Source organism: Bacillus rossius, chromosome 1, assembly GCF_032445375.1.
Source record: "Bacillus rossius redtenbacheri isolate Brsri chromosome 1, Brsri_v3, whole genome shotgun sequence".
NCBI lineage: Eukaryota > Metazoa > Arthropoda > Insecta > Phasmatodea > Bacillidae > Bacillus > Bacillus rossius.
Window position 1 is genome coordinate 49,322,259 of NC_086330.1, and position 15,174 is coordinate 49,337,432.

Genomic DNA, 15,174 nt, shown 5'->3' on the forward strand with positions numbered 1-15,174 from the left:
CAATTTTTAAACACACACTGTCCAAGGTGATTATTCACAATTGGTTCATCACTCGGTGCCAGATATTTACTTTTGACAACTAGAAAGAAGAAAACTGTAGGCCCCGTGATCACACTTATAACTAATGGTACTGCCAAGAACAAAACTTTTTTCTTGACAGCAGCCAAGCCACACCAAGGCTGCGCCATGAGCCCGGAACACCGACATGGGTGTTTGAGAGATGTCAGAATGTTTCAATGAAAACAGGGTTTTTGGTGGTAGGGCTTGGACCACGGAAGTTAAATTGTCTCTTTTAACATTTTCTATAAATGATTTTGTGAGTCACAGGCCCCACGCACAACCGCTCCTGGCTACCGCTGAACTATGACTTATGAAATGACGTAACTGACTACCGCCACGCAAGGAAGAGGCAGTCACGTAACCTCTCCGACCAATCATAATGCAACTCTCTTGTACATGGACACAACACATAAACTACATAACTCTCGCATCGGGGCGTTTCTGCAGAAAACAAAATCCACAAAACATGAAATCTGTTCTTATTGGCTTATGACAACCCCGATAATTTTTCAGTATCCAGTGGGAGGAACATGCTGATATTTCATCATAATAATATTTACTTTCCTAGAAAGAACCAGAACGTCTCTTCTTAAAAAGATGTCTAAAAAAATTTCCCCGCTGAGTTGCACACCAGTCTTTCGTCCTTTCTTTTCCCATAACATTACACAATGTTCCAGAAACATAATTACAGCCTCAAAATAAATATAAACCTAATTATAAAGTTTAAAAACAATATTTAGTGTGAATAAATACTCTAAAGGACATTTACACAAATACTAACCTAGCAAAGAGGAAAACCAGTAAGAACAGAGATAATGGGTTTTTCTAAATAAAATAACTAAATATCAAAATTAATTACAAGAATATTAAGAATGACAAAATACAAGTATAAAAAACTAGTTCACTATGTCCTTGAAGCAATATAACCAGCCGATCCATCCGAATGACAAAAACATTACCTTATATCCTCTCAAAAAATACTCCTAAAAGCTGAGAGGGCAGAGTCCTACGATGCTACAACCTTGGCACTTGTTGCAATGAACCATTCATTGTGGTCCCAGAATTTATAGAGATAAATTCAGATGTATTTGAACTTATATTTATATTATTAAAAGTTCCTCAGGTGTGTTTTCACTGTAATTTTAGATGCATGTATTTATTTATTTACATAATGTAATATGTATAGTAAATTGTTTTTAATGCCACCCCCCCCCCCCCATCCCTCCTTGTCTGGCACACACATGATGTGAAGAGCTTTGAAATAAAACCATGTAATTTGAATATCCAAAAAGCATTTAAGAATATTCTGAAGGTGTATGAGTTGTTCTGTTTGCATATTTTGTTTTTTAACTGTATTATATGAGTGAAAAAAAGTTAAAATGTGTGTTTTCAGAATAATTTTTAAGCGTGAAACATTCTGTACAGATTCTTGAAAGCATTCAAAGGACTTGGCATTAAACCTTTATCTTCATTTCTCCGCCATATTATATTATGGTTAATGCTTAAATTTCCTAGCTGCCCTAAGCACAGCGAAAAGACTGCACTCCAGGTCAGAGCCTTGCGCTAGGAGGCGATACCGTGCTAGAAGCACGAACGAGCATCACACTCATCATCCTGCCTCACTAAGAGCCCGTCTACAATAGTCTGAACCTGTGCGTGGTCCGTGTCCTTATCCTAATGTGAGTGACGTCACATTGTCACACGGAAAACTGCCCTGTCCACAATTGCGATGTCTGATGTCCTAATGTATTTGTTATGTCTGTTCATTGTACTTCGCCCGATGGGCTGCGATTCTGGTTGCCCGACCTAACACACATCGGCCATTCGGTCCTGCACCAACAACAACAACAACAACAACCTAATCTATCTACACTTCCGGCCTCCACACTTCTTGGCATGGCTGCCAACCTAGAACTATTGCACACATACACTACACTCCTTCCCTCCAAGAATCATTCACCCTACTACATTAACAATTAGGTTCTTTCTGTAGACACAGAACATAGTCATTGAATTTCTTTGGCTTCTCTCTGACACGTGATGACATCTGCTTCGCTGCCACTGGTGCCGTTCCCAGCTCCGGGTCCTGTTCCCTTGAGACATGAACATCCTGTAGGGTGAACTGCAGACTCCTGTGCAGTTCGTCTGCTGGAGGCCCCCACCACCCCTGGTCCTGTTCACGGGGTGTAGAAGCCCCCTGTATGACGGCTTGGGAATGGCTCTGTCGCTCCCTCTCCCCCGGTCTGCTGGGAAAAACTCCCTCTCTTGGATGCTTTTGATCATCCAATGCGAAACCCAAAAAAGGCTCCACACTGTCTCCTTGCGAGACCAGCTGGGCTTCTTGTTGTAAGGGCGGCGTTATCGCCAACCCTAGGGTTCCTTCTTGTCCAGGCCTGCTACAACCTCTGCTGCTTCTGGATGCACCCCTGACTGAAGTGCGCCGCAGTAACTGGTCAATATGTCGTCTGGTGATCAGCCCTCTGTCCTCTTGAGCCTGATAAGTCACTGGGCCTTCCCTCCGCAACACAACCCCTGGGACCCACTTAGGGCCGGTAACATAGCTGCGAATTAGTACCGAGTCACCTTCTCGGAAGTAACGTCCAACGTTAACCCACTTCTCCCTGGCTCCCCCATCCATCTCTTGACCTAATGAATGGGGAGACAACTTGTCGAAACATGTACGCAGTGTACGGCCCATTAAGAGCTCTGCTGGTGTTTTCCCTGTCACCGTACTGGGAGTTGTGCGCACCGCAAATAACATTCTCTGTAGTCTAGTAGTCCAATCCCCTGATTTTAACTTCCTCAGCTTATCCTTGACCGTCTGGACCGTCCGTTCTGCTAGCCCATTACTTGCTGGATGATATGGAGGTGCGTAACGGAAGGTTATGCCGTTCCTTTGCAAGAATGCCTTCATTTCACCCGATGTAAAGGCCGTTCCATTATTTGACACCACCATGTCCGGGATTTCATGGGTGCTAAAGATGCTTCGCAGCTCCCGTACCATGGCTGCTGATGATACTGTTGGCACCAGCTTCACCTCCGGCCATTTCGAAAACGCGTCCATCACAATAAGGAATGTTTTCCCTTGAAACGGGCCAGCAAAATCCACGTGCAGACGAGACCATGGTTTCTGAGGCACACTCCAAGCTGCATGTGTCTTTGCCGGGGCTCTCCAATCTGACCGACAGGTCTCGCAGATACTGACAACATGCTCTATTTCACTGTCAATTTTTGGCCACCAGAAGTAACTCCGTGCTACAGCCTTAGATTGCACTACACCATCATGTGATGCATGTAACCTTTGTAGCAGATCTGCTTTTAATTTGTGTGGAATCACCACCCGTGTTCCCCACAGCAAACAGTCTCGATAAACTGTGATTTCCACCCTTCTATTCCAATACGGTCGAAACTGCTCCTGTGGTAACTCCAGAGGCCAGCCCTGTAACACAAACTGTTTGACCTGTTTGAGGACTGGATCTTCCATTGTGGCCTGTGCGACTGCATGAGCGTCTAAGGGTGCTTCTGGCATTTCCTCCAACATAAGTACTTCTGCCACTCTTGGAATGGGCTGGTCTTGTCTTGATTGTGTAACCCTACTTAAGGCATCTGCATGTCCAATCTGCACCCCCGGCCGGTATGTGATTGTATAGTCGTACATGCCTAACAGCAAGCTCCAGCGTAGCATACGCGGTGACAAAATATCTGGAGTCGGGCGCCGTGGATCTAACAATCGCAGTAATGGTTTGTGGTCTGTTATAACTGTAAAGGACCTGCCTGCCAAATACTGCCGAAATTTTGTCACCCCAAATATCACGGCCAAAGCTTCTTTATCGATTTGAGCATAGTTACGTTTACATTTCTGTAATGTGCGAGACCCAAATGCTACTGGCCGTTCCTCTCCATTGTCCATGACGTGTGCCAAAACCGCACCAACTCCATATTGTGATGCATCGCAGGATAGCACCAAAGGCCGTGAAGGATCGTAATGCACCAATACACTGTCTGCCTGTAAGAGCTCCTTGGCCTTGGTAAATGCACTAACATGTTGTTCTCCCCACTCCCACGCAGCATTCTTTTCGAGGAGCCGGTGTAGTGGCTCCAGTACATTTGCCTTGTTTCCCAAAAATCTCTCATAAAAATTCAGTAACCCTAGAAATGCCTGTAGTTCTTTTACATTACAGGGCTCTGGCACATTGGAAATAGCTTTCACTTTGTCTTGCGTAGGGTGAATACCCTCAGCATCTATCTTGTATCCCAAAAAGTTTACTACTGTTGATGCAAACACACATTTAGCTTTCTTTAATCGCAATCCAGCTTTTTCAATTCGAGAGACCACCTCTGTTACTCTAGCCCAATGTTCCTCTTCATTTGGACCCGCTATCAACACATCATCCAGCAGTACCACAACACCACTTACCCCGGCTAATAGGGTTTCCATCAATCTTTGAAATACTGCTGGGCCACTACTCACTCCAAACTGCAACCTATGAACCCTAAACAGGCCCTTAATCGTGTTGACCGTTAGCAAATCCGCTGTTGAGTCGTCAACTCGTACCTGAAGATAGGCCTCCTCCAAATCTAATTTTGTGAAGTATTTTCCTCCTGCCAATGATGCCAGTGCTTCGTTGATCGTCGGCATGGGATAACTCTCTGTCCTGCATACAGTGTTTACTGTACCCTTGTAGTCTGCACAAATTCGTATGGACCCATCTGCCTTCATTATTGGCACAATTGGGGTTGCCCATGCAGAGTAAGGGACAGGCTCATAAACTCCTCTTGCCACGAGTTTGTCAATTGCCACTCCTACCTTTTCTTTGATCGCAAATGGCACTGATCGACTTTTCCTAAAAATAGGCTTGGCTTCGTCTTGAAGGGTGATAGTTACTGGTGGACCATTGTACTGTCCCAGATCACCATTGTCGAACACACTAGGATATCGTAATAGTAGTTCCCGGACCCACCTGTTTTCACCTTGCACTGACTTTGACCCATTTACATCGACCTCATTCATGTTCCCTCTGCCCTCTGCCACTGTAAATATACCTTCAACTGAAATACCCAAGGGCTGAAACCAATTTCTCCCCAATAAACTGGGCCCATTACCCGCAGCTACCAACAAGGGAAGCGTCGCATTTCTGCCACTGCTCAATCTCACCTCAACCTTCTTAGTCCCTTTTACCGTCAACTGTTCTTGTGACCACGTGCGCAAAGCAATGTTACATCTTTCCAAGACTGGCAGCTCCGGCCACACCAACTTGTAGGTTTCCCAGCTAATGACTGAAAAACTGGCCCCTGTATGAACTTCCATGCTGTGATTATGGCCATCAAGCCACAGGTTTACAACCATTGGTGCTCTAGTCTTCAACTCCTGGAGGTTGTACAAACTATACATTGCCAACATGCCCTCTTGCTCTTGCTCCTGTAGGCCCATTGCTGTATCAGAAAGCACATGCGTCGTACCATTATGAACTGTTCCTCCCGTCTTTTTTTGTATGTTCCTGTCTGTGTTTATCTTCTTTTTCTTTATGCATGCTCTTTCTAAGTGACCCCGTCGTGAACAGTAACGGCATACTGTTGTTACATGCCTACACGATTCTGCTGAATGGGGCCCTGAACATCGCCAACATGGCTGCTTAAGGGGAAGTTCTGGAAATTGTGTCTTTGTAACTACATGATCCATACGCTTGCTCCGGTCTGTACCTCTTTCCCCTGCTACGACATGCACCACATTGTGGTCACCATCAAGGGGACTTACACTAGGCGCAATATAACTCCGAGCTTGAGCTACGTCACACATGAGGAGTAGGGACTGCAACTATTGTGGGGGGTCGGGTGGATGAGGAGGGGGTATAAGCAGATACGGCGACCTTTCACAGCAGGTAGAGAAAAGCAGAAAACATTGACCACTTACCACTGACATTCCTAGCACTACCTCAGTTCTTCAACGCCACTGACTTTTCCATCCGAAGAGTCTGATGTGTAAACGTCACTGTTTGCATCACCTAACTGAACAATCACTTTATCAATTTCAATGTCAAAACGCACATCCTTATCCCAGTATTCGTTCTCGAGTGTCTTGACGTGATTGAAAATCGGTATCCAATCTTCTGGACCCATTCGGTTAAATATCTCCTCGAAAAGTTTTTTTTACATTTGCCAAATTGCAAGTAACATTGCTTGAAGCGACTTCTCCTTTAACTTTAGCCCATATGCTTTCTATCGAATTCAAATCCGGATGATAAGGGGGCAGACGAAGTAATGTGTGGCCACTATTTACCAATAGTCTGTCTGCCGAGTACTGCACTTGCGAAGGTTTGTGCTTCTTTATGAGGTTATACAAGTTTGGTTTGAGCATGTCGCTAGTAAAGGAAATATTCTCCTTACTTAATCACTGCTGCATTTCCAATTTTGTCGAGCTGGAGGTAGGCGTTTTATTTATTTTTACATTGTGATAGGGGCATTATCTATCACAACAACACTGTTTGGTGGAAGATTGGGTATTAATTGTTCGGTAAACCATTTTTCATAATTATCTTTATTCATGTTTTTGTGATAATCCCCTGTTGCCTGGTGCGACTTCCACATTGCAAGAGAATTTGGGATGAAACCTTTTTCGCCACCTGCGTAAATCATTATTAATATTTGACCCTTCGCGACAGGCAATAGTAAACCATTTGAGGACATGCCACTCCACATTTTATTTTTTACATGATACGACAATATGTACGACTCATCCATGTATATAATTGTGAATTCATCGTTTCTTTATTGACGCATACTCTTGAGATATTCTATACGTTTTTTTGCCGAATATCTGATTTTTCTATTAAAAGTAAGCGCTGCGATTTGGTTTTCTGCCACCCGAATCCTAGCTTCTTCAAAGTCGTCCTTAAGGTTGTATTGCTACCTTGGTAAATTATGTCATTCTTTAGTTTACGTCGTACAGTTTTGACAGCCGGCACACGTTTTTCAAGTAAGTAAAAATTGTACACAGTGGGTCGTACCACAGCTTCATCAAATGTGTCAAGTTCGTGTTTACATGTTTTCTTTCGCTTCTTGTTGGGCGTCTCGAAAGATGTTCCTTCACCAGCTTCATTCCTCTTAGCCTCCCTTTTAATTGTTTGTACAGTCGTGCGAGACACATCCGTCACCTTAGCTGTTCTCAGCTGTGCTTTCTCTAATTATATGGAGGGTTCCTGCAATCGCGCTTCATTTTCCATAAACTGCAGAACGTTATAGACAATTTTCCGCGCCTGCGGGTGCAGTTTTTTACTCTTAACTTTTGACAACACTGGAGGCATTTTATGTATAAAGTTGTAATTTACTGAAGTACTGCACTACATATGTAACACTGGCTCTGAACAAAATTGATACTCTACATGCACACAAACCTCAGATCCAAACCGTAAACGAAAACGTTTAGTAAGTATTCGTCGGATTTCACCGAAGGACTAAGTTTTCACTCTGTGTAGTAGCGTGTAGCCCCTGTTATCAAGTTACGCATTATCGCTCGTTGCTGCGCCACGTCTGCCTTCTCCAATGTCGTGACTCACATACACACAACGATTTTCTAACCGTCACCCAGGCTCGGAGTTATGTTGCGTCTACTGTACCTCTGTGCTTGCATCACTTCTTACTTGCGAGACATTCCTCCCTGCTGCCTCTGCGGCCATGGCAATGTCAACCGCCTCCTTGAAACTGAGCTTATCCTTAGCCAACAAAGTATGCTGTACCGCCCTGTCACGCACCCCACACACCAGCCGGTCCCGTAACATTCTTTCCATATTCGGGAAGTTACAATGTGCACTGAAACGTCTCAAATCTGCTACATACACTGCTATACTTTCTCTCTCATTTTGATCTCGTTTGAGAAACTTGTAGGTCTCCACGATCTCGCTGGGCTTCGGCTCAAAGTGCGCCGTGAGATTCGTAAACACTTCACTCAGTTGCACCGCATCAGTTCCGTTAGGCGCGATTAAACACGTGACCAAGTCATAAAGCTCTGAACCACAAACTGTAAAAACACCGCACACTTTGCGTCGTCAGTTTCAATTTTATTTGCAATGAAATAAAACTGAATTCGTTCTCGATATGACTTCCACGTGTCCCGACCCGCCACGAATTCCCCAATCGCTCCGATGGTAGCCATACTTGCTATAGCTCCAGTATTATTATTCTACCCGCACACCTACAAAATATCCTCGTTGCCACTGTTATGTCTGTTCATTGTACTTCGCCCGATGGGCTGCGATTCTGGTTGCCCGACCTAACACACATCGGCCATTCGGTCCTGCACCAACAACAACAACAACAACAATAACAACAACCTAATCTAACTTCACTTCCGGCCTCCACACTTCTTGGCATGGCTGCCAACCTAGAACTATTGCACACATACACTACAGTATTTATTTCTAAAGTTGTCACCAGAGCGCAGCAAATGTGCCAAACCAAATGTTTTTGTTTATTGTTTTGATGCTTTGTAGTTTGAGATTGAACTTATGAAAGTTGTGTGAGTTCAATATTATATATTTATTCAGTAAGGCAAAGTGGCTCTTCTTGACTTACAACACCTTCCATTTCCTTCAATAACAAAAACAAACACCACGTTTTCAAACGGGAACCGGAAATTCAAATATCGTGAGTGTTCTGTTCTTTTTCTGTGTCCGAAGTACACAGGTTGGGACAAAAAGTTCAAATTGACGAATGTCTTCGGACCAGGTAGGTTCGGACCTTCGCCCACTTGACGCATGACGTCAGAGGGTCACGTGGACCAATCAGGGACGAGTGTCCTTCGGACACAGTTTAGGACATTGCTATTGTAGACGGGCCTTAACACACACAGACCCCTGACTAGGTGGGCCCCTTAACTAGTGATTTTGGTTTGGTGCAGAAATTCCTCCACATCCACAACAAGCCTGGGTTCAAGTCCTTTTATGAGGAAATGGTGTTGCGGCAGCAGGAGCTGCATCACAAGCAGCAACTTGTCCGTAAGCAACAGGAAGACATGCAGGTACGGTGTTCGTTAACTTCTAAAATAAATATTGCTAAATGATGCTGCTATACTTTTGTTGATGACATTTGAATTTATTCTTGATCAAGAACACCAGATGCTAGTCCAGGTTAGTATTTCCTGCATAGTTCTGTTAAACTTGAAGCATTTTAAAAATAAATATTTTTAAATTAAAAGTTATGTTGTAAACAGTCACCTGTTTACAGGTTGATTTCACTATTTCATGTTTATTGTAAATTGTTATTTTTAAATATGCATTTGTATTATAAGTTGTACCAGCAACCACACTAAATAGGGATAGCTAAGGCAAGCCAGTATGTTGTCTTGGAAATTGCCGCAGTTTAATAATTTCTTGTCTTCATTTATTATTCTTTGGACGCCAATTCCTTTTTCTGCAAGCTTTACATGAGTTGTACACAGGTTTAATTACAGTACATTTGATTTTTACTACTTCCTCCTAGTTGCGAGCTCGCTGGTTTCTACAACAATCCTGGGAAGAGAGAGTTGTAAAAGAAAAAAAAAAGTATAGAGAGAATTCCACGACACCATGGTCGATAGAAGACGTTTCCCTTGCGATGTGTCGCCAGAAACCTGGTGTCCGCAATGGAAACAAGAAGTTTGTGTCAACCACGATAGTTAAATACTACAGTGTTAGCAGAGTATTCAGATAGGAAAATTTTGAGTTCATCTATCTCAGAATACAGGGTATACGCCTTACCACAACATACGGGGCGTTTCGTGAGTGCTTCCAGCATTGCGACTTCTACATCTGATTCCTGTCATCTCGTGGTGAGAACTTTCCTTGTACCACGTTTTCAGGACCATTTCTTATCGCTGATCCAGTCACTGAATCGTAGCCTACGGCAGTCGTAGTTGATTAAAACTCTCTTACAGTGTCCCTTTCTACAAGTTTCTGCGACCATCCATCGATCTACCCAGAAGTCTTGAGTGGCCGAAGAACATGATCTACCACAAAGAGAGCTAGTACCGGTAGTTTTAACCATTGAGAATTCAGTAATGAAAGTGTAGTATCAAAACTTGGCCCTAGTTCATTTATATCTGGCTATCTGTATTTGGTAGGTTATTTCTAAGCTGGTGCAACGTTAGGGAATCTGAACATAATTTTTCTTTTCAGACTTGTTCAGATCATGAGTATTCATTTCAAGTGTTGTACCTACATATGTGCTGAAAATTAAGTATCAATAATATATAGTAATATTCTTATATTGATTTACTTATTTGATATTATTAGTTTTGGTACTAACCATACACGAATACAGCCAACCAACATACTTTGACAGCCAGTTAATATGCTTTACCCTTAACATACACTACACCGTAATATCAAATTTGAGAAAACATTAATTTTTAATTACTTAAATATAAGTAACTGTGACGTGTTAGCTGTGTCAAATGCAGTTGTAGTAGCTAGGCAGGCACACACGCCACAATGTAATATCTTTCCCTTCTTTTAGGGTGATTTCATAGTTCGGCAATCTCTTAGATATATTGCGTGTACTTTAACTTAGTCTATAACTACCATAGTGGCAAATGGTATTTTAACAAGTGGTCATTCAGCAGGTTTTGGTTTATTGTTGCTGTGAGTTTGTTTCAAGTGTGGTAAAGAGGGGCAGTAAAATGTAATCATTTAATGTAATGTGATCACAGGCTAAAATTTGCATGCCCTTCTTTGAAGATGGCTACCTTTATTGCACCTATAATTGTGATACTTGTGTAATTTAAAAACATTTTTTGTGAAACTGCAGTATCAAATTGTAGCTCTGGTTCCATTTGTCTCATTTGACCAACTCAATAGACATACACATGGTCTTGAATTCATATTTGGGTGGGGAGGGGGGCATGGTGGTTGAGTAGTCAGATGACTTCCCTCCCTATCAAGGAGATCTGAGTTTGATTCACTAATGCATTCTATCATTCCATTGCAACCTTAATTCCTTCACTCATTCTTTCATGTTTTTGTGTAAGCACTTTTTTTACTCGTGATTTTATTGAATTTTTGTGTTTACTATCCTGCAGCTTCTATTCTTTTCTTCATTTTACTCAAGTCTAAGACCACAAATGTACTGTCCAATTTCTCAACTTTTTTTTTCTTCCAAAGCCTGATTCTAAGATTTTGCAAACAAATATGCATTTAATAAAATTAAATACAATTTTTTAAAACATTTATAGATCTAAGCCCATTTAATGGGCTTAAAAAGTGACTAAAAAAGGTACATAGTAGAATTGACTAGATTCAGTATTTTGATTTGTATACTATGATTTTTTAATTAACTGACCCATAAAACGTATTCATATTTATTTATTTTTAAAATGAGTATGTTTACAATTCTTTACACGAGTATGTCGCATAGCTTCTTGTGCTCGAAATTTTGGTATTTTACAATTGCAGTTATGATAATTGTAATGTTCAAAAATTTTTGGTGTCTTAATGTCAGCTGTAATGATCATACATTTTGTGAACTGGCCTGTTTCTGTAAGTGATAGAATTGGTTGATATTGTTATAACCAAGTATTCTTTAAGTTAAATTTAGTTATGGCCATGAAGTGAATTTGACGTGTCCCAAGATGTCCATCAGGAGTGTTGTGTAGAAGAGACGGGTAGGAGTGAAACCACAGAGGTTGTTACCTTGAGAAGGATAGGAACAAATCCATGGAGACTGCTACCTAGAAAAGGATTGGAGTGAAGCCACAAAAGCCTCTACTTAAAGCCAAAATCACAATAGTTCGTTGCCTCCATCCATCTGTCCATCCATCATCAATCACATGACCTGCAGCCAATCATATAGCCAGAAAAATTCCATCTGTTCATTCAAAAAAACTTGGTAAATTCATTTACTTTCAATGGATGGATGGACGGACGGACGGATGAAATTATAACCTCCAAATGTTTGCAAGGGTTTATGTGTCAAATTTTATTATATTAGAAGTGTTTGAAGTTAGTTTAATTCCTTAGATGCTTACCTAATAATTTTTAAAATTATGTTTGAACACATTTTAAAGGTTGTGTTCTGCAACAAAAAATCATCCGATTCTCAGAAGTGTAATTAATTATGCATGGTAACTCTGAAAATGTTGAGTTAAATACCAGAGTGAAAAATATTAAGTTTAATGAGTTATAAGTGCATAGCTTACATAATGATCAAACTAATTTCATTATACAAAATAAATTTTCTACAAAATGTAAGTTTTCTCATAGTTGGCAGTATGTATAAGAGAAAGTATTATGACGGATGTAAGTTGTAAATTGCACAGCGGCTGACGGACGAACGGACAATAATGGACAGAAAAGACAGGCTTTTGTACTGCCAGCTTAAGGAAGGATAGGAGCAGAGCCACAAAGACCACTACCTAGGGGAGGATAGGAGAGAACCTAAGAAGGCTGCTATCAATGGGAGGAAAGTTAATTTAAATTCTTGTAAAGCTTTATGGATGCCTAAATTGCTTTTGGAGGAGCTTTCTCTGAAGTTGTGCTGTTTTTTACAGATACATGTACAATCAACTACAACATTCGTAAGGTTTACACAGCAGGGGAATATTACTTGTAACTACAAGACCAAAACTTAATGTTATGGCTAGTTAAACGTGAAAGTGATAAGGGTAACATATATTTCCACATTTGATTATGAAAGCGACAATTATACTAAATTACGCATTAAATATTATGATTGTATTTAACCATAAGTGTAATTTATCACTATCCTACAAACTCTCTAGAGTCCATAGATAACATTGCTTGAGGAGTCTCTTTGGTGTGGCGAGCACTTTTTCAGTTTAAATTACTTTACAGTTTGGTGGTAAATGTTTTTTTTTTTCAGCGTCAGGTTATTTTGGGAGAGATCATGCGGAAACAAGAAGTTCTCAGAGAGGAGAAGCAGGAACGCAGAAGAGAAAGCAGCCGCCATCGGTCTCGAGACAGGTTGGAAGAAATAGTATTCTGTTTAGTAGCATAACCATCCAGCCAAGAGGCAGTTTGTACATATTCATAACAAGTTATATTTCTTTTTATGCTAGTAGAGTTCTCATTAATGTGAACAAGTTGAGGGTTCACCTTCCCGGGGCACACATATGGTGGGTAGAGCTTCCGAAGAAACCACACAGTTTAAAAAGTGCTTAAGATATCAGAGTGGCATCTGTTTACATATTTGGTTTTTAAATTGTAATTTAAGAAGAGTGAAAATGATAGCTAAAACACTTACCTTCAGTATAATTTTTAGGCATAAGACATTGGTAGAGTGTCTTGAGAGCACTTAAGGGTCATGGATTACACTTTAATCTTAGTTTCTCCACCATATAATGTAATGTTTACCACTCAAATATTACAGTTGTCAAATATTACAGTTGTCTTATGGATGACATTAAAGACTGCACGCCAGTCCACAGCCTTGTGCGTAGAGGCATTACTGTGCTAGAAGCACCAGTGAGTGTCGCACTTAATGCAAATACACCCCTGACAAGGCGGGCACTTTGAAGACCTTTCAGTGTGTCCATTGATTGAAATAGGTATATGTGTATGTTATTGTTATTGATGTATTAGCATACGTATGTGAGTTGACAAATAAATATGCTTCTTAAAGCTTCATAGTGAATAATTTATTTATTCATGGTTTTCAGGGATCAAACTGTCTCAGAAAGCAGTGAGAGCTCCTGTGATCTCATTAGTCCGCAAGTGATCAGGTTCAACAACCGCAATGAGAGAGAGGTGTGCAGAGGAAAATGCTTAGGTAGGAGGCTTGTGAGCTGAAGTGGTCACACCCACAGTCTTCCACAGTTCTCTGTTGTTTCTCTTCCAGTGTGGACAAGTTAGTGCATTCATACTTTTACTTCTATCCTTCCTGCTTTTTCAGTTGGTTCACCTTCAGTTGAGCATTTTTGCAGGTTCTTAGTAAAAACATCATTCATTATCCCTCCTCCAAATGGCAAATACATAGAAATTGGTGTGGGCCTAGTGACTGGTATGCATGTGTTGATCCATGAAAATGTTATATTACCACAAACAAAAATGTTTATAAAAATAACCTTACTCTAATAACTAACTAAAATAACTAACTAAATATTCTCATTAACAAAATAGACTAATAACTAACTAAATAAACTAAGGTAAACATATTTCATTTGTACCACTTTCAATAACACTTTAAATGTTAAAAACATTTTCCTTTATTTGCTACCAACTTAACAGGCTATTAAGCTAGCTATGTGTGTTTTCTTTGAATTATATGCTGTTTCTGGCAGTAAGTCCATCATATCTATGGTTTAAAATTTTTAGTACACATGATTTATATATAAGTAGTTTAACTCTTTTGTAGCTCATACATCAATAGTTTTTAGTTCTTTTTAGCCATTAATTTTTTTCTTTTTCTTTTTTAAGTGGCTTTCTGTAATATGCAGTTAAAATGTAGATTGTCTCTCAAAGCTGGTTTTAAAAAATTAATGAATAAAAATAAACATTCACTACCAAACCTAACATTGCTGATCAAGAATGATTAAAATTTTATTTTTTTCTCTCATATTCTGTCTGTGTCTGTTCTATTTGTGCTTTGTGTTGTGTAAGAGGAGTTATAAATTACTATTCTAAGTTGTAATGTTCATTTGGTAAGCAAGCCAAACCAATGAAGTTTGTTGTACTTATGTGGTTATGTTAAGTTTCTCTGTTGTAAACTATGTAATTAATGTAAAGTTCTTTAATTTTATTTGTTAAATAACAATATATGATGTCTATTTAAATTTAGGTCATAGTGTTGATGGCAGTGCAGTTCATTCTGGATTCGATGTACAATCTGGAGAGTTGTTTGCACTCATCACATGGACTTTTCGGGGTGATTTGGCATCAATTTTTAAGCAAGTGAGTGGTATTGCATTATTGCACTACATAGCGCTCATTCTTTTTTTCTTCCTTCTTTTTAATTTATTAATATGTTTGATTTTGGAAAGAAAACATAAATTATAATGTTCTGTCTGTTGTTTAATGGGTGTGAAATTTTACTATTTTTTTTTTGGTGGTTTATTGTAATATCCTAATATATCAAGAATTTCTTTGATGAAGGATAATATTTAATTTTCACATAAAAAATATGTCACTG

The 15,174-nt window shown here is 40.2% G+C and overlaps 1 protein-coding gene across 2 annotated transcripts in view; it reads left to right on the forward strand.

The window, feature by feature from the left end:
• LOC134535770 (eIF-2-alpha kinase GCN2) overlaps positions 1-15,174 on the forward strand; it is a 111,320-nt gene that overhangs the window by 14,168 nt on the left and 81,978 nt on the right. For both annotated transcript variants that reach the window (XM_063375020.1, XM_063375028.1), the window contains exons 4-7: positions 8,954-9,073; positions 12,910-13,010; positions 13,706-13,815; positions 14,824-14,936. In XM_063375020.1, the coding sequence (XP_063231090.1) occupies positions 8,954-9,073; positions 12,910-13,010; positions 13,706-13,815; positions 14,824-14,936 (444 nt within the window). The remainder of the gene's footprint in view (positions 1-8,953; positions 9,074-12,909; positions 13,011-13,705; positions 13,816-14,823; positions 14,937-15,174) is intronic.